Source organism: Drosophila subobscura, chromosome U (assembly GCF_008121235.1).
Source record: "Drosophila subobscura isolate 14011-0131.10 chromosome U, UCBerk_Dsub_1.0, whole genome shotgun sequence".
In the NCBI taxonomy this organism is placed as follows: domain Eukaryota; kingdom Metazoa; phylum Arthropoda; class Insecta; order Diptera; family Drosophilidae; genus Drosophila; species Drosophila subobscura.
Genome location: NC_048534.1, coordinates 15320824 through 15340023, shown reverse-complemented (window position 1 = coordinate 15340023; position 19200 = coordinate 15320824). Strand labels below are relative to the sequence as shown.

At 44.9% G+C, this 19200-nt stretch overlaps 6 protein-coding genes across 10 annotated transcripts; 3 read left to right on the top strand and 3 right to left on the bottom strand.

Moving 5' to 3' along the window:
- Positions 1-33: 33 nt before the first annotated feature.
- Positions 34-6338, top strand: LOC117902122 (tetraspanin-6). Its single transcript, XM_034813246.1, has 5 exons — positions 34-151; positions 275-425; positions 5209-5397; positions 5454-5624; positions 5681-6338. The coding sequence occupies exons 2-5, from the start codon at positions 345-347 to the stop codon at positions 6164-6166; spliced, it is 927 nt and encodes a 308-aa protein (XP_034669137.1). The 5' UTR covers positions 34-151; positions 275-344; the 3' UTR covers positions 6167-6338.
- Positions 1022-4214, bottom strand: LOC117902119 (tubulin glycylase 3B-like). Of its 4 annotated transcripts, none has more exons than XM_034813242.1 (6): positions 2692-4214; positions 1830-2635; positions 1637-1780; positions 1387-1579; positions 1285-1331; positions 1022-1211 (listed from the first exon to the last, which is right to left on the bottom strand). In XM_034813242.1, exons 1-4 carry the CDS (start codon positions 4043-4045, stop codon positions 1517-1519), a joined length of 2367 nt encoding a protein of 788 aa, XP_034669133.1. In that variant the 5' UTR covers positions 4046-4214; the 3' UTR covers positions 1022-1211; positions 1285-1331; positions 1387-1516. The 4 variants fall into 4 exon arrangements, with proteins under 4 accessions (XP_034669133.1, XP_034669132.1, XP_034669134.1 ...); XM_034813241.1 differs by having other exon boundaries at positions 1022-1206; XM_034813243.1 differs by lacking the exons at positions 1022-1211; positions 1285-1331 and having other exon boundaries at positions 1491-1576.
- Positions 6247-8022, bottom strand: LOC117902121 (argininosuccinate lyase). The gene is made up of 3 exons (XM_034813245.1): positions 7264-8022; positions 6661-7061; positions 6247-6601 (listed from the first exon to the last, which is right to left on the bottom strand). The coding sequence occupies exons 1-3, from the start codon at positions 7988-7990 to the stop codon at positions 6320-6322; spliced, it is 1410 nt and encodes a 469-aa protein (XP_034669136.1). The 5' UTR covers positions 7991-8022; the 3' UTR covers positions 6247-6319.
- Positions 8023-8049: 27 nt separating this feature from the next.
- Positions 8050-9276, bottom strand: LOC117902124 (dTTP/UTP pyrophosphatase). The gene is made up of 4 exons (XM_034813250.1): positions 9119-9276; positions 8814-9058; positions 8611-8757; positions 8050-8551 (listed from the first exon to the last, which is right to left on the bottom strand). Exons 1-4 carry the CDS (start codon positions 9206-9208, stop codon positions 8404-8406), a joined length of 630 nt encoding a protein of 209 aa, XP_034669141.1. The 5' UTR covers positions 9209-9276; the 3' UTR covers positions 8050-8403.
- Positions 9277-9593: 317 nt separating this feature from the next.
- Positions 9594-11621, top strand: LOC117901786 (gastrula zinc finger protein XlCGF52.1-like). The gene is made up of 2 exons (XM_034812695.1): positions 9594-9684; positions 9733-11621. The coding sequence occupies exon 2, from the start codon at positions 9737-9739 to the stop codon at positions 10937-10939; it is 1203 nt and encodes a 400-aa protein (XP_034668586.1). The 5' UTR covers positions 9594-9684; positions 9733-9736; the 3' UTR covers positions 10940-11621.
- Positions 11622-13203: 1582 nt separating this feature from the next.
- LOC117901825 lies at positions 13204-18978 on the top strand. 2 transcript variants are annotated; one of them, XM_034812754.1, is made up of 5 exons: positions 13659-13808; positions 14817-14884; positions 14965-15659; positions 18152-18445; positions 18508-18978. In XM_034812754.1, exons 3-5 carry the CDS (start codon positions 14988-14990, stop codon positions 18811-18813), a joined length of 1272 nt encoding a protein of 423 aa, XP_034668645.1. In that variant the 5' UTR covers positions 13659-13808; positions 14817-14884; positions 14965-14987; the 3' UTR covers positions 18814-18978. The 2 variants fall into 2 exon arrangements, with proteins under 2 accessions (XP_034668644.1, XP_034668645.1); XM_034812753.1 differs by lacking the exon at positions 13659-13808 and adding an exon at positions 13204-13419 and having other exon boundaries at positions 14817-15659.
- The last annotated feature ends 222 nt before the right edge of the window (positions 18979-19200 follow it).

Below are 19200 nucleotides of genomic sequence, written 5' to 3'. Positions count from 1 at the left end.
CAGCGACAAGGCCGCAGACGTTTCACGTAGAGTGTGGGAGAGCGAGACCGACCCCCAACCAAATCGAAATTGGACTCTCGCCGATTCCGTTTTACCGTTTTGCCCACTAAGGGGCCCCCGCTCAGTTCACGTGTGACTAGCAAAAGTTAAAGTACGTTCCACCGCTGCTCGTGTCGCTCGGTGACACAAACTCAAGTGACACAAAAATACTATAATATCTATCGGGTAGAGGCTGTAATTAACATTTATTGTAAGTTGTATTTGTAAATTGCAGTTGAGCGACCAAAGAGAGACAGGGAGTGTGTAAACAATAACAGAGGAAACAACACCGAACAACCAACAGTATGGCAAATCGGGATTTACAACTGAATTCTGGCATGCGGTGCGCCAAATATATGCTCATCATTGTGAGCTTTATGTTCGCGGTAAGTCCTGCGGATCGGTTTTTCGTGCTTCCCATGAATGAATCGCATCCTCCATGAATCACAAAGGCGGCCATTTTGATTCGATTTCATTCTATTTCGCGTTCCTGCCTTCATTATCGTTATCATTATCACTCATTGAGTCTGACTGCTTATCAGCTTTCGGTTTTTCCCTGTGTGTGGGTGTAATACCTTGTTTTTTTTTTTGTTTTGTGATTCATTTTATGCCTACGCAAGTCGCAGATAGCAGGAGAATAGTGAGTGCAAAGACTAGAGCTAGAGCTCTAGAAATGCCACAAAGAGAGAGCATTCCGAGACACTGCGAGAAAGAGAGAAACGGGTCAAGTACAAAAAGCTAAATTCGCCTCTTTTCGGTTTCGTTTTCCTTGTCTTCTGTTTGTATTTTAAAACAAATATCGCCAAGAAGAGAGCAACAACAAAAACCACTTTAGATAATATTAGTAGACACATTTACTGCTGATAAGGCACAGAGTGTAGAGAATTTTCAGATATTTAATACATATTGAGAAGGTGGGTACCTGGGTACATTTCTGGGTACATTTTCTATAAAAATTAAATTCAGTAAAGCTGTTGCGACATTTGCTGGAAATTCTTAGAGCTTGACATTTAATGTAAATTCGATCTGACACTTCAGTTATGTTCGGAGAGAAATCTACATTGTCAGAGATAAACCAGAATATAGTTTACATAGCTAGATAGCCCAAGGCCGTGGTGTAAATATTTTATAATGTGCACAGGCAGCAGATGATATTCCCCTGAAGATCTACACTAAGAAAAACGTAACAGAATTCTTTTTAGATTACAAGAAATTATTAAAGAACAACTCTCTTCTCTCTATTACCTTTTGGGATGTGGTCTTGTGTTGTTGCATTTTGATTGCCGCATTTTCTGCAAAGAGAAAAACATAGCCAGATAACCAAATACCATAATCTAACGATGTTACCTTTTCGGGGTATTCCTATCTCTGATCTATGTAAATATTCTATTGCTGTTCTGTTTTTTTTTCTGCTTATTATTGTTATCGATAGCTGAGTCCTGTATATGTCCAAAAGGTTTTTACTTTCTAGTAAATTTTAATGGCAGTGATTCCGGCTCCAGTTCCGATATATCTTTGAGTTTCTAAAGTGCGGGCACAGCTGTCCCAGTGTATATTATGATTAAAATATAATTATTTCTAACATTTGTCGTCTTACCGTCTTTGAAAAAGTACAACAGCCTCCCATTCGTCTCTCCGGCAGCGGAAATCCCTTTGGTGCTGTATACTGTAATGCCAGATTCTCGCGAGTTGTTGAGCTCAAGATCGCTTTGGGTCCCGCATGTTGCTGCTCTGGCACTTTCTTTTGAGGAAAAGCAAATGAATTTTGTACATTTTTAACTTCAACTTACCTTCTTCTTGGCAAAAGCAATTGCCTTGATCACTCTGGCCGGGGCTTTCTTCGTTTTATCCAGCTTGCGACCCGCAGAGACCTTCACATTGCTGAGTATTTCGTGGAGCATGCGCGTGCGATTAGGGTTCTTGAGCTTGGGGAGATCCTCGAAGATGGTCATCTGCTTGCCGTTAATCTCCAGGGGATGCTGGACATCGGGGGCTTTGTTGCTGCTGTAGTTGATCTCAAAAGCTCTCTCGAACTGACCCGTAGGTGCCAAGGGATTCTTGGCCAGATCCACCACCACTCGTATGCAATCCTTGATGGCAGCGGGACATATCTTGGCAGTAACCTCCGTCGAGGGTGACAGATCCGGCGTGGCATTGACCTCAATCAAGATGGGATTGTAGTGCTCGTCCAGCATAAAGTCGCAGCCATACAGCTCGAATGCGTTCTTCACCAGCTCCGTCTCATCGAGGCTTGCCATCACCACGGCCACCAGATTCTGCTTAAAGCCGCTGTAGATCTTTGCCCACGTATTTTCCGGAGCACCCACCTCCTGCAGATGGTTCTTGAACTGATCCAGCGACCACATGTTGTGCGACGGCAGACGGGGATCGCGGCTCAGCCTATTCTTGTAGCGTTTCTGCACGGAGTTGTTGGTCAAATGGATCGATTCCCGCAGATCATCCATGGTGAACTCTTGCGAACTGAAGCGCAGATAGCAATTTCGATATGTCCAGACGGTAACCTTCGACTCCCCGATTGTCAGCAGCATGTACTGTCTTATGTCAAACTTTGTGCGATGAACCAGATATGGACGTTCTACAAAGGAAACACAACAAACCTTGAGGGTGCCTCGTTTGAATGCTATCACTCACCTATGTACTTCTGGACAATGTACTTTCTGTTCTGATTGCTCGATGTCCATTGGAGAATCTCATCCAGGCTGTTGCGTATGACAATGCCAATGCCTCGCGACTGATAGCCCGGCTTGAGGATCCACAGATTTCGGCTGCCATCCCAGCGATAGTCGGGACGCAGGGCCTCGATCTGGCCGATGTATTGGGTGGCCAGGCGAATGTACTCCTTCATGACCGTCTCGTTGACACGGAACTTGGCCATCGACTTTAGCACCTCCGCGGACTGCACCATGAACGTGTGAGTCTCCACGACTTCGGTTGGTGTGGGTGGCTTGGCCCGAGCATCGTCGAGGGAGCAATGCTGCGCCTGTCTGACCATTTGCTTGACCTTGGTTAGGGCTAAGTCCAGGTGGCTGCTCAAGATGGTTCCATTGTCGGTGTCTATCAGCGCTTCGGGCTTGTGCTCCATGATGTAGTGCAGCAGGGAGCGGGCCTGCGTCTGCTGGTAGTCCTCTATGAATGCCATGCGCTCCTCCACACTGTTGCCGCCCAGGCGATAGAAGCGCGGATAGCTCATGCCGCAGACACCGTCCTCGCGATACCAGCTCTCCTGCTCCGCACACCCGACCAGACCCACCTTGGTGGAAAAGTCCATGAAATGGCTGCGCCTCACCCGGTTGCGAAATGGCCGCACCTCCGAGAACAGATCGCGCTGACCCTTGCCTTGCCATATGAAGAAGGAGGGAAAATTGTTTATCATCTTCGATATGATCACCGACTCGTAGTCGTTGCCTTTTCGCGCATTCTCCAGCAGCGAATCCTCAGACATGCTCTGCAGATTGGTGTACCGCGATGCTGGGAGCTTCTCCAGCCAGCCCCGCCTCAGCAGCGCCCTGCGCACTGTATGATAGTTCCCGTGCACCGTGAATATCTTTCGGTTGCGATAAGCATCTGTGACCCGCTTTCGGTACACGTTCCTCATCTGACGCTTCTGTGCATCGGGTGCCAGTGGCATTCGTGTTGTTGTGACAGAGCCAGAGGTCGATGTGGAACGCGTTCGTGCCAGTAATTTATTGATGCTCTCCTGGTAATAGTGGCTGCTTATCCTCTGCTGGGCATGGGCTCCTGATCCTAGTTCTCCTTGGCGTTTGTTGTGGATGCTGACGCTAATGTTGCTGCCAATCTGCGGCGTCTTTCGCACCGAACACTGGCCACATAGCAGTCCCAGCTCAGAGTCCAGGTTGTGGATGAGCGAACGGATCTTCGTGACTGGATTGACGTACCGGGTGCGTTTATTCGAGGTGGAACCACTCGGCATCATCTGCAGGCTGGTCTTACTGCCGCTGTTTACAGGGTGACCCTTGGTGGCCATGTCGGGCTGTGTGTTGGTCTCTTGGTTAATCTACACCCTGTGTTTGTGTGTTCGTTGCCAAAGCAGTTGGCAGTCCGCCGGCCTGCAAATGAACGAGGAATTTTGAAGCAGAAGCCTAACCAATTTGGAACACAAATGAAAAGTCTGCCTTTTGACACAAAAAACATTGGCAGATCTTTTGTTTGAGCGTTTCACCACTTCTTGAAACAGTGCAGTGAGCAGAAGAGGGTTAAAGTACTTTGCACGTGTTGGCCTGTGGTGGGAGAGAGAAACTTCGTAGACACAATGCACTTATTGAACAGTCTTTGGACAATTTTCATTCGTAGTCCCTGCACATCACCTCAGTACATAACTGAGCGACAATTTTCCCGTATAATTTTTACCATTTTTCGGATTTTCTGCACCAAAACGTGGAGCTTATATTAAAAACCGGCTGTACAAATGAAAGTGGGAGAGTAGATTAGTGTTCGCTCATTTCAGTGTTCCATTCCATTGCATTTCAGTGAGTATGAATTTCAATGAGAAAGCAATTTGGAAGAATAGCAAAAAGAGAGTATGGAATGAGCGAGCACTAATCCACCTATATACACACATACATATGTATGTATGTATGTATGTGCATATGTTTGTACGTCAATCTTCTGCTCTCTCAGCTTTTTCAACGCCAGCGGGAAATATGCCGCTCAGGTGGGCAGGGAAGTGCCCAACAATTATTGTTTATGGAAGAAACAATTTCGGAAAAAAGTGCAACATATCAACATCTTTATGATGCATCCCTCCGCAAAAAAACCTGGTTTATTTTGAAATATTTACTACAACGCAAAATGATAAGATAACTTGTAAAACAAGCAAATATAACTGGCATTAAAGCGGCTGTCAAAAGTGCAGACTTATTTGCTCACAACAACCATTTATTTACACACGTAAAACAGTTGAGTAGACGCTTAAAAGTATGAGGAAGTGAAATAAGTGGAATAGGAGAAATTCCATCATTTCAAACAGCTGGGCGTAAAGCAGTTTACACAATGTTATGATATGTAACATGCCGTTACATTCCGTCACATTCCGTCCGTAACGCACCACATTACCAGAACATCACTCACAAAAGTCACATAAAATGAGCTTTGACATGCAATTCATGACGTCGACACTTTCCACTCCAGCTGACGGCCATCCTGCTAATTATGGTGGGAACAACGATCCAAGCGATCTTCGGTGACTTTAGCATTTTCATCGATGGACACTTTGCATCGCCGCCAGCTCTGCTGATTGCCATTGGATTCATACTGATTGCCGTGGCCACTTTGGGCGCCTACGGAGCTGTCAAGGAGAGCGTGATGGTTATCAACCTGGTGAGTGTAGTCTGAACACACCCAATTCATGTTAATAATCCCACGCCTTTTTACAGTACGGTGTCTGCCTGTTCCTGGTGTTCATCCTGGAGGTATCCGCGGCCATTGCTGCCTTTGTGATGCAGACCCAGGTGAAGGACATGCTGATGCGTACCATGTACCAGTCGTTGGCTGACTACGAATCCGATCCCTATGTTGAGTCTGGCGTGGACTTTATGCAATCCGGGGTGAGTAAAAACTCTGTTGAAGATCGAGATCCATCCACTAATCGCTCATCAAACAGCTGGAATGCTGCGGCGTGAACAAACCCGAGGACTGGAAGGATTACTACAGCCCCAACAGGAACGAAACCCTCGACTCTGACGATGTGGTGGTGCCAAATTCCTGCTGCGGCAGCCTGGCCCAGGACCTGAACGATGCCAGCCAAGTGACCTGCCTGGACACCTTCGACTATGGCTGCTTCCGCAAGATGAACTTTATCATATCGCAGAGTGCCATGCTGATTGCCACCGGTGCCACCACAGTGGCCTTTGTCCAGCTGCTGGGCGTGCTCTGCGCCTTCATGCTGGCCAAGACGCTGCGTCGCAACAAGTCGATCCGCGAGGCTCGTCGCTGGCAGCTCCAGCAGAGTCTGGGCGTACTCATCTCTGGCGGCAAGATGGCTCCGCCACAGAACTCGGCGGCCGCCGGCTACCAGCAGTTGGGCAACGGCGAGCAGGGCAGCCACGAGCCCTACACCTACACACCACAGAGTCCCAGCGTAAACTAGGATCGCAGCCCCACCCCCAGCGAGCGAACTAAATCTAAATCTAATCAATTAATTATCCCCCGCACCATGCTGTCAATGTAAATCTTTTTCATTTGTTAACCGAAAAAAAACCAAAGCCAAACGCAACGTTAACTTCAATAAAGCGCCTGTGTTCTAGGATTGTTTTCGCAAATCCTTGACAAAGTTCTTCAGCAGTCGCAGCTGCTCCTCAATGCTGCCCGTGGACGTGCCACCAATCACGTCGTACTGCTGCACATTGTAGGCGTAGTCCGCCACGCTGGCAATGTCCGAGCCAAAGGCGGGACAGATCTGTTGCAGTTCACCCAGCGGCACCTCAGTGATGCCCACACCGCGTTGCTCAGCCAGCGCTACAACGCGTCCAATGAAGTGATGAGCCTGTCGGAATGGGATGCCCTTTTTCACCAAGTAGTAGGCCTAAAATAGAGACGATATCAGCACAATATACCCCATGGAAAAGGGTTCCTTCTGCTCACCCAATCTGTGGCCAACATGTCCGGACTGAGTGCCGCCTCCATGGTGTCCCGCTGCACTTGCATTGTCTGGATAACACCCCGAGCTATGTCGAGTACCTGTGCCAGCTTATCGAACGACTGAAAGCAGTATTCCTTGTCGAACTGCAGATCCTTGTTGTAGGTGGACGGTGTGCCCTTGATGGTCATCATAATGCCAGTCAGATTGGAGCTAATCACCCCAGAGATGCCGCGTATCAGCTCCAAGCTATCCGGATTACGTTTCTGTGGCATCAAACTGCTGCCGCTGGAGAAGCTATCGTGGAGGCGTATGAAATCGAACTCCTTGGTGCTGTAGATGATCAAATCCTCGGCCAAACGGGACAGATGAAGGCTGACCAGAGAACAGCAGTAAATGAAGTCCACTAGAAAGAGATAAATAAACTTTAAAGCTGAGCGACTGGAGGGGTAGAAGGGAGACGAATCACCCGATTTTTCATGTTCCCTTATCATTTATTCCCTGTTGAAATAATCGACTGATTCTGAAACGCTTGCTGATAATAAACCAATCCAATGCAACGACTTTGAAATGACTTACTCGAAAGTTGAAGAAGTCTTGCCACTCACCCACAAAATCTCGATCTCCGACAGCATGCATACTGTTGGCCGTGACGCCCGAGAAGCCCAAGCGTTCGGCCAGCCATAGACGATCGATGCCGAGAGGATTGCCGGCCAGTGCTCCACTGCCCAGGGGCAGAACATTTGCACGAACACGCAGCTCAGCCAAACGGAGGCAGTCTTCGCGCAGCGCAAAAACATGGGAGAGCAGCCAGTGGGAGAACTGCACAGGCTGGGCACGCTGCATGTGCGTGTAGCCGGGCATGAGGACACCGAGATGGAGCTCAGCCTGCTTGATGGCCGCCTCTATGACGCCATTCAGGCGACCGAGTGTCTCGCGGATGCCCCTGCGCAGCCAGAGCTTCATGTCGGTGACCACCTGGTCGTTGCGGCTCCGACCGGTATGCAGTCGCTGGCCCAGCTCCCCGGTGATCTCCACCAGCAGCCGCTCGTTCACCGTGTGCACATCCTCGTCGCTGGGCAGGAACTTGATGGTGCGCTCAATCCAATCGTAACGAATCAGCTCCAAACTCTTCACCAGCTTATCCGCCTCGGCGGTGTTCAGGTAACCCGCACGCTGAAGTGCCTCTGCATAGGCTTTGCTGGCATCCAGATCGTCCGCATAGAGTCGAGAGTCATACGGCAGACTGATGTTCAGCGCCTGTAGAGCCTCACTGGGCTGCTCGCTGAAGCGTCCGCCCCACAATTGGTAGTTGGAGTGCTTCGATGTTGCCATGATTCCAGATAGAAGACTACTAGAGGCAGTCCAGCAAGGGAAGAGCGACACAACTACAATTATTTTTCCAGCGCTTATCTTTAAAAATAGTACAGGTTGTTATATGAACTTTAAATGATTAGAACAAGCCACAACGTTGCGCTTCTGCCACATGCAACAGTGGTTTCAGCTAGCTTGCTCTTTGTACAATTAAATTGTATTAAAAATGATATAAATTAAGTTAACTTTAGGGGCCAACTAGCACCACTGTGCCTCTGCCTCTCTTTTCATTTGACTATTTCGCTCATTGCTATTGTTTTTTTTATAATTTAATTGACTTGCGCCATGGGCAAACAAACCAACGCCGGCGTAGCCTCTTATCAGAGTTTAGATTAAAATCAACGAAACATTTTGTAGCCTCTGACGTGTGTTGGCTATGACGAGAGATCCTCCTGAAATAGCTTGTTCAGCTCACGGCAGAAACGATTCAGCGGCAGTCCCAGCACACAGTAAAAGTCGCCATCGATGCGTTCTATCATGGCGCCACCAGGTCCCTGAATTCCATAAGCGCCGGCTTTGTCCCTGCATCAATGGAGAACAGTTTTTAATACATTTAAAACTTATATATTCATGAGACTTACAGTGGATCCCCGGAGTCCACATAGCTCTGTATCTGTTCTGGCAGCAACTGGCTAAAATAAACGTCTGCCGTGTCCGTGAATTTGCGCACTCCTCCGGCGTGCTTGAGCACAACGCCGCTGAACACTCGATTGCAAGCTCCAGACAGGCTAAAGGACAAATAAATTGTAGATTGAAGGGATGTCTCTGCTGGCATTGAACTTACTTCTTTAACATGCGCACGGCATCCTCTGCATTCTTTGGCTTGCCGTAGACCTCCTCACCCAGCGTCACCATGGTGTCTGCTGCTATTACAATGAGATTTTTATTGTCCCCCTGTGCGCTCAGACGCGTGAAGACCTCCTCCGCTTTTCCCAAGGCTGTGGCCCCTATGTATTCCGAGAATTCCTTGTAGTCTGCCATATTCAGGTTCTCCTCGAAGGTGGAGGGGCAAAGCTCTGCATTGAGGCCCTAGAACACAAAATGTTTGGGTACATTTTGCAATTTGCTGTACTTTCTATCTAGGCTCACCAGTATTTTGACCATCTCCTGGCGACGAGGCGAGCCACTTGCCAGGACAACACGATAATTGCTTAATAAATGCTTAATTGGCGCCAACATTGCAAGTTATTTACGTTACGGAACAAAACAAAAACATGTGCTCAGCAGTGTGACCGCGGACTATACCGAAATATACCTTCTCTTATTCAAAATATACTGTAAATATACCGTAAATCTTATATCATTTTCCTCATATGGAGTATGGACACAATAATTAATGATATCTTTTATTGATCGGACATCATATTCACCGATATCTATATTCGGTTTATGTAGCTTCCTCGTGCCCTTTCTACACGAAAGACTCCATCTATTCGATTGTTTCGGAAAGACGTTGGTGCTCAACAAGTGCTAATTTACATTAAATATCGATATCGGGGTAAGCGCTGAACAACATAAATAGCGCCTTACAGCACATTTTGCTTACACGTATTTCTCAAAACAAAACAACTTGTGCAAGGAAACACAAAAAATCCAGAAAAGACGAACCAGTTGCTGGGCTGTGTTATTTTAAGACTCAATTCACGTAACAAATCGTCCGTACCTCTGCTCCGTTTATTTTAAATTAATTTACATTCTTGCAGGTCGATGGACGATAAATGCAGAGTGTGCATGGGAACGTCCAGACCATTCACTAACATTTTTGATGAGACACAAAAATGGGACACTTGTCTTGCTGATATGATTGCCCAGTGTACCGGGTACATAGTTAAGCGGGGTGATTCACTATCAGAAAACATATGTCCGCCTTGCCTTGAGGATGCAGTTAGTTCATTCGATCTTAAGAAAACCTGTGAGCAGAGCCATCAACTCTATTTCACACTGATGGAAAAGGATAAAGAAGACCCATCTGATAATCAGGAAGGCGAGACCATAGAAATATCAGAAAGTGAGGAAGAGCGATCTGGCGATGAAAAAATACATAGCGACAAGGATCTCGTTCTTCGGTTCAAGTGTCCTCAATGCCCGAAGTCTTATATGCGAAAAAACAGTTTACAATATCACATCCGTATGCACTCTGGTGATCGCCCCTACAAGTGCTCCTTCTGCCCAAAATCCTTTCCACAAAAATTCAGACTTGATTCGCACACTCGCACTCACACAGGGGATCGACCCTACCATTGCTCCGAGTGTCCAAAGTCGTTTATACTAAAAGCAGAACTCAAAGTACACATCTATTCACACACAGGTGGTCAACCGTACAAATGCTCCTACTGCTCAAAGTGCTTCTCACAAAAATCCACATTTGATATTCACACCCGTGCTCACACAGGGGATCGGCCCTACCAGTGCACCGAGTGCTCAAAGTCGTTTAAACACAAACACGAACTTAAATTGCATATCCGTACGCACACGGGTGATCATCCCCACAAATGTTCATTCTGCACAAAGTCCTTCGCACAAAAATGCAGACTTGATGCACACATCCGTACTCATACAGGGGATCGACCTTACAAATGCTCCGAGTGTCCCAAGTCGTATATACATAAACACGAGCTCAAACTACACATCCGTACGCACACAGGTGATCAACCCTTGAGTTGTTCCTTCTGCTCGAAGTCCTTCGCACAAAAATGCAGACTTGATGCACATGTCCGAACTCACACAGGGGATCGTCCGAACAAATGCACCGAATGCTCAATGTCGTTCATATACAAACACGAACTCAAATTACACATGCGCATGCACACTGGGGAGCGACCGTACGAGTGCAATCAATGTTCAAAGGCGTTTACACAGCCTAACATCCTCAAAGTTCACATGAAAACTCACTCTGGGAAACATCTTTAGCAGCTGAACTACTAACTTCAAAAACACACATGTAAATGGAAAAATGTACATATAAAAGAACAACGAAAGTCAGAAAAATGTATTGTTAATACCAAATAAGTCATTACCGTACAGATTCTCCGAATTCTGTTCGAGGATAGTCTATTTCCATTCTTTTCATTAGGCCGTTGATCCGAGTTAGGTCAGCTGTGAAGGCCTGAACAGGGTTATAGCCGGATAAGCATTTGTCACAAATTATGCATGCAGCAGTTTCCGCAAGGTGGTTCGAGAAGCTCACGATCCTTCGCGCCTGAGATATACGCTAGAGACCTGTGTACGGATTGATTGTACAGTACAGGGTAGATAATAATATCTAAGTGTAACCTAGAAACGGCAGATGGAAGCTTAAGGTACAGATGCATTCTAATACTTAATAAAGTCAAATTAAATTGAAAGGGTTCAACGACCAACTTCGTTTCCCTGATTTTATTCATCCAAAGGATCCATAACTAAACATAACTTGTATCACTTAAAATTACCAAATGGAAAGTCCCAGAAATTAATAATTGAACCATTTGTATTCATGTGTTGTATTTTGTTTGTATGCATTATTGAACTTACAAATTTATTGAATTACAAATGACTACATCATTCGACCAACCAATTTCGCTGTAGCGATTAAAATAAAAAAATATATATATAATTTTCCTCGATTTTGCTTTTCTACTTAATAGTACTAGCTAGTCGGAATTATCAGCGCTATACATAGCCACTAACCAAATAGTATAATAGATATCCAGCTTTGAAGAAGCAAAACGTATACAAAATAATAAGTACGCGGTGGGTCTATGCAGATTTTAGTGCCTTGCTTGGGCATCAAATTTGAGGTCAGTTGTCCAAATCTCGATTTGCCGATGGGAGACGGAGGAAAATGTGCAAGTGTTAATGTGTGTGTACATGTGCAAGGCAGCCGCCTTGCCATAAAACATGTCTCCATGTCCCGTTCCGTCAAAACTTCTTGCTTGTTCACACCGTGACTCTGAATACTCTAATGGGAAATATTTGTATCGCAAAGTCGATTGCCGCAATTCATTATTTGTATACATATTCAGATGTTAATATCCGTTACCCCTTTCACCATAAATTATATAAAGCATATAAAGGTCACACAAAACAAATTTATTTTGATATTGAGGGGCAAGCTACTTCATAAAGTCTTGAGGGTTTTCATTTTAAATGGTATGTTAGCTCACAAGCAAAAAAAAAAAAAAAAAAAAAGGTTTCAAGCGCTAACAATTAAAGCGCACATGAAGTCGAGAACAGAAACGACGACGAGAACAGCAGTTGAAAAGTTGTATGAAATGAAATGAAATGAAATGATTTGTCTGTAAAAGATGGATTTGGTAACAATGTTGATAATACGGCAGCAACGAAGTCGAGAAGCGACGGCGTTTCCATAATATGCATACAATTTTGAATAAAGCAGTATAAAATCTGCATTTAAAACAATTACAGCATTCAAATACAATAACAACTTTTATTGGTATATTTATTTTTGCCAACCCCCAAGGGTCTGGCCACCAACCCCCACCCCTCATTCTGCACATGTTGCGGCAGGTCAGGTTCATACGCCAAGCCCCGAAAACAAAATCAAATCATCAAAACGAATTTTCGTTTCATCACAGTTTAGGAAGTCAACGCACCAACACATACATTGCTTGCAGTGTCCGTGTGAAACCGGTTTGGAGCGCTACAACATAATTGGCTACACGAACTTATACAAATGTAGCTTCTAGCTGCGCGCTCTACAAACACTAATACCCATGTAGCTTGGGCTTCTGCTGCGTGTTCTATACGCACTAATACTTGTAGCCGGGACTCCAGGCAGAGGCCTGGGACTCCAAGGCGCACATTTTGCGGTGACGTTTTGCTTCTTCAAAGCTGGATATCTATTATACTATTTGGTTAGTGGCAGAGGCCTGGGACTCCAAGGCGCACATTTTGCGGTGACGTTTTGCTTCTTCAAAGCTGGATATCTATTATACTATTTGGTTAGTGACATAGCTATAATTTTATCCGATTTCATCAAATTTCGCACGTCTGGTCATACTCAGCATAAGCAGCTGGCACCCGTTTCATGCCTGCGAGTTTCAGTCAGAGAGCGACTATTTGGTATTTTAGCATTTGCCCAACACGGCCACAGTGATCCGAAACAGCTGACTCCCTCCAACCTCACCCCACCAACACCCGCGTTCAAGAAAAATTAAAATAACCCAAAAATCAAGATGTGCAGTTTTATATTGTGCAATTAAACAACAAAGCAATGCAACTTTGTCGTTGCTCGGCGGGCATCGGTTGTCGGTGTTAATGGTGGGTCGATCGGAAGGAACGCGCCTCACGGTGAATAAAACTACGAACAGAGCAGAGCATTATATATTAAGGGAATTCAAAAGTGCATAGAAACAGCCGCAGTATGCACCCAAAGCTGTTGCATAAATTTCGTTAGTAATTCTAACTATTTGTTTGTGCTTCTTCCCTTGTGTGTGGGTGTCGGTGTCTGTATATTAGTCTAGTGTTATTTATATTCCTAATTACAAACGTCGCGGTTCTCGCATTGTGTTGTCGCATTAAAAACTTTAGTCTGTCGTTGGCGGGCGCCGCTCTTAGTCGCTTACATCAAAACGGGCCAGAGGCAGAGAGAAAGGGGATAAAAGAAACGTGCCGCTGCTTACGTGCCACAAGACACAAACACACACAGTTACAGTACAACCGAATCGAACAGAACCAAACCCCCGTGCCTTCTCACCTTGAAGTGTCGCCTGTCCGTATCGCGCTTCCTATTTATTTGCCCCTCAAAACGGAACGGAACTTCTTTCCTAGTGGTGTCAAGGTAGAACAGAACAGTTCATCCTCTACACATGTACATACATACATACATACATATATTATGTACACGGACTGTAAAAATAGTACAAACAGATGGGGTCAATATAATAGGTACACCACTACCACAGAGGGACTGCGTGAAAAGAATAGAAAGTGGTCATAGTATAGATGGCTCTGAAATACTTTCTATAGAAAATGCTCTCGAATACACATACAAATGGTAGTATACACACCACACCGATGGGCAACATAATAGGGTCTTTTCATAGGGTAGACCTTAGACCTTACCTTAGACGTAAAGAATGGCGACTGGAACGAACCTTTACCTTCTCGGAATTTCGAATTGTTTCGAGGGAGGATATCGACATTTTCCCTTGAACCAATTGTTCTTAAAATTGTAAAAGTTGCCTCAGTAAACTGAAGACGGAGCTAGCGCGAGTACCTATTATTGTGATCACAAGTATAGACATTTTATACACACATACATTTTATGTTTATACGGCTGTCTGGGAAGTGGGACGGCAGCTGATAAAGCTGTATTTATTGTTTGTTTTTGTCGTTAATTGCACTTTGAACGGTACAGTTCATAAATATTAGCAACAAATTCGGTAATTCGCAAATGTGTGTGTTTTGGCAGTGAATATTCGATTGTAAAATGCGTAAATTTCGTTTCGTTTTTAACGTATAGAATTCGATTCAGTGCTATTAAAACAGTTTGTGAGCCTAATGCTTTTAAAACTGTAGTGCATTGCATTAGCTGACTTATTCCATTGTAACAGCATTTTCATTTATATGAATACTGTTAAACTTTCCATTCGTGTCATTTATATATTTAAAGTGACAACTAATTGATTTTAATTAGTGCTAATGAGAAGAAAATTGACAAACGAAAACCAAAACAAAAAGCGCTTGACTTGCTCCAAAACTGTTAGCCCAACACTCATAAAACTGTATGAGTTCATGATACAAAAACAATGCTAATGGATTTGTTTTCCCTCTCTTTCACCCACAGGCTTAACCAACGACATACACACATCACGTGTCTGACGCTCGGCCCCCAGTTTTGTAGCCAACGATCACGCGCGAGCAACAAGCAGCTGCTGCTCTTGCTCTCCGAAACAGTTCTCTTGCGCTCTTTCTTTCCGAAACAAAAAGTCTCTCTGGTGCTCTTTCTCTCCGAAAGATGTTCTCACTGCAGCAAATAATCAAAGCAGCGACCGCAAATAGCGGGAACTGCTGCGTGGGTGGTGGCAGCGATCTCTACAGGCTGCTCAGGCATCTCGGCAGCCTGACGTCAGCAGCAGCAACTACAGCAATAACCACAACCACAACTACAGCAATACCAAAGCAATCTAGTCAAGCGACAACGGTGTCGAGCGACCAAAACTTCAGCGGCAACGGCATTCGCTCGCCCCATTCGAACCCCAACGGTTGCTGTTACGGAGACTCAGATTCGGAGTCGGCGCACAGCGTGAACGTAAACTTGTCAACGGATTTCGCCAGAAAGCTGCTGCAGCAACGCAGACAGGACATCCAGCGCCTCATACACACCCAGCCGCCCAGTGGACACGGAGCCAAATCATCGCAGCAACAGAATCAACAACAGACGACCACAAAGTTCGCCATGTCCTCGCTAGCAGCTGAGCCTCTACCCCAGGCCCATAAACCAGATCAAATCACAGCAGATGCCAGCAGCAAAAGTGATGTGGCAGCAGCAGCAGCGGACGCCAGCAGCCCCAGCAATGGCCTGGGCGCCTCCTGCCACGAGGCTGCCTCCAGCACGGGCAAGAAGCCCTGCTTCAGCACAGGCCTCGCCGAGATTCTGCAGTTCATGGAGCTTATCGGAAATCTAAAGGTACAATATGCCAAAGAAATAAACCCGTTTTCTTGTGTGCTTGTGTTCTGTCGCGTCATACATGTGTTCCCATCGATTTTTCCCGACGCCAAGCTGCGCGCGGGAAGTGCTTGCACCCGGTTGCTGCTTTGATTTCACCGATTTCCGATTTAGTCAGCAATTTGTACTCTATACTCGTTCGAAACCCCCCGACATCGCGTGACAATCAGATTAGGTTTGGTTTTTAAAATGACGGACACGTCTCGTCACTTAAAGTCTTGAATGGCCGTGAAATCCATGCCTTATATGAAGGAGATTATATTTTGTGTTCGCAGAGTGTGTGTGGGGCATCAACCTTGAGGCTTTGGCTAACACCATTGTGCTTAGAGATTAGAGAGAGCACTGGGTATATAGGGTCGTATAACAAATCATATATGATTGGCACAGTTTACTTTAGATAGGAATCATTATATTAAGTCATATAAAGGGGATAGAGATTCTATAAAGATATTTATTGTAGATATATGTATGTTCCATCAATTCTATAAAAATATTTACTCAAAATCCCCCAAATTCATTCGCAAACAAAGAGCCACAGAGAAAATAAACAAAAACGAAAGCAAATCGAAAGCTAAAAGTATATTTATTTATTTTTTGTATGCTCTTTTCTATCGGCTCTCTTTTCGTTCTTTTCTGCGTTCTGTTTTCGGAGAATATTGTATAATCTGTGAGACAACCTCGCTCTTGGTGTCCCTCTTGAAATGAATTTGTATAGTCGGTTGCCAAAAAAAAATATACATAATATTTACATAAATATCTACAATATATCGTGTGTATTATGTACACAGATACACTGTAATTTCTGCTTGAAATTAGCTTAGTAATTCTGTAATATTTTACACAAGCATGCCAAATGCAGACAGTGGGCAAAGTTCAACGCTAAACTATAAACAAAGACCTAACTAGAGGCAGCGAACAGCTGTTTTAAATCAACAAAATCCCAAGCAAACAGCGCAAAAGTCAAGAGTACTAGCTGCACACGTTTCATTCGAACCGAACCTTCTGCCAGAGACAGCTTAGCTTTTATCTAATCAGAGCTCATTTGAAACTTTCAACAAAATGAAGAAGAGAAACACCTACGACACGGGACTCATTTCCTTATCGACAATAAGGCCCCCAAAAAACTGAATCGATTGCAGTTTGAGCGAGCTGCCCCGCCGTCCATCGGTGGAAATGCCACTCAAGTGAAAAGAATTTCTGAACCCGAGAAGCTTCGGAACAAAGAAAAAAACACAAAAATGAAAAAGCAAAGTTCCAAAACATTGGCTCACGTGAGCACCCATGAAATTCGCATTTGTTTTGCTGAAATATCTTGGAAATAAACTTGAATTTCAGTGAGCAATACAGTAATTCTGAAACGTCAGCATTGACGTACAGAATTTGACAAAGGCACAAACTAAATATTCCCAGTGGCAATTTTCTACATTTTCTTTATAGTACATAGAACGGATATAGAGCGCGACATAGTCGCAAAAAAAGAGAGGCAAATCAACGCGTGACTTTGATCTTGGCCTTCAAAATATAGACGCTATCTGGGAGAATTTTGTGGTTTGCATCTGCACAATGTGGGTTGAAGGAGAGGGGTTGTCTGAGTTGATAGAATCGTCGCTGTTTTGTTTTCATAACAACATTGAAACGAATAATTCTATATGTTCAGGCAGTGCGAAGTGAAGCCATTAGCTTAGAAATACGAGAGAGAATGATGTGATTTCCAACTGGTTCCCTATTTCAGTGACGCATTTTTGTTAAGGAATACTTTCATTACTTGATACTCGATAGATAAAGTCAATATTAATTCCACAATACAATTTATCATTCACCCTACATGTTATTGTTATTAGTAGGTATCTATTGTTATCTTTGCTTTGTGCATCAATTTATGCATGTTGTTTCAACCTCAGCGCTCATTCTGATTGGCGTTGGGGGAGCGTGTGGTTGTTGGGACGCTGATAAGGCAAACAATTGCACTTCATTACGTGGCTACAACTCGGAATTGGCCACAGATAATCAACAAAGCCCGATAAGTCACGGACTATGAGCTATATACTCAGGTCATATAAGACTTTGGTTGTAACAGGAAACTCGATTTACCTTTGGCAACAGACAGGCGGCTGTGGGCATGCAACAATGTGTCGGGCACCTACCGCATACCGCAGCAGCGACGGTTGCTATAAATACAACCTTTTTATTGATCAAATAGCAACAGTCTAGAAAACGTGTAAGCGCCCTCGATGGCAGGTTTAAGTTGAAGGCCTGAATGGTCCGATGGCATCAGCCTTGATGTGTGCAACGACGATGTCACCAACGTCGCGCGCGCCATCGAATGTTTTTAATTAGGCAGAGTGCTTAGTGGGGGAGCAGGCATGGAATCAATGGAAAGATGCCAAAGTTCCAGCAACAATACAGACATACATTTCCACTAACCCAGTACCTGTCGTTCCTCTATTCCACAGCACACCAAACGCACTGGCTGGGTGCTGCGTGATGTCAACGACTGTGAATCGATTTCAGGTCACATGTATCGGATGAGCATGCTGACCTTTCTGCTCGATGGCAGCGAGGGACTCAATCAGATACGATGCATGGAACTGGCGCTGGTGCACGATCTAGCGGAGAGTCTAGTGGGTGATATAACCCCATTCTGTGGCGTGTCCAAGGAGGAAAAGCGGGCCATGGAGTTCAAGGCAATGGAGGATATATGCAAGCTGATCGAGCCACGCGGCAAGCGGATAATGGAACTCTTCGAGGTAAGACAGCCATCAGACAACTCTTAAATATCTTTAATACTAATTTTCTTAACCATCTTTAGGAATACGAACATGCAGAGAGCGCTGAGAGCAGATTCGTCAAGGATCTGGATCGCTTGGACATGGTGATGCAGGCGTTTGAGTACGAGAAGCGCGACAATTGCCTGCTGAAGCATCAGGAATTCTTCGATTCGACGGAGGGCAAGTTCAATCATCCGTTTGTGAAGAAGCTGGTAAACGAGATCTACGAGCAGAGGGATGTACTGGCCAAGGCCAAGGGCGCCACACCGCCGCCGGCCATTGTAGTGCCCAAAATGGAGCTGCCGCCCCCCAAGTTGGCCACGAACGGTCACGACAGCTCAAGTTGAGCATAGCATTACTTCTAAGCAAAAACCAGTTCTCTAGGCTAGCGCATTAAACACATCCTCACACAAACAAAACACGCTCTTAATTTGTAAGCCAAAACCAAAACCCAACCACGGACCTCGACACGCTCCAACAATTATCACACGTAATTTATTGCCACAAAAAAAAAAACCAAGAAAAAAGGATAGAAAGGGACTAACTAGACGCGACACCCATCCATTCATTTATTGACAGACACTTGTTAACAATTAATGACGATTCTCCTTTGGTAAATTTCCTTCCTCTATGTTAAGCGTAAAGTTTGCAATTCGAGTCTTAGCTAAATATTCAATTGATCTTTGATTAAGTAACCAAAACCCAATTGTACATAACTAAAGCGAATTGTAGTT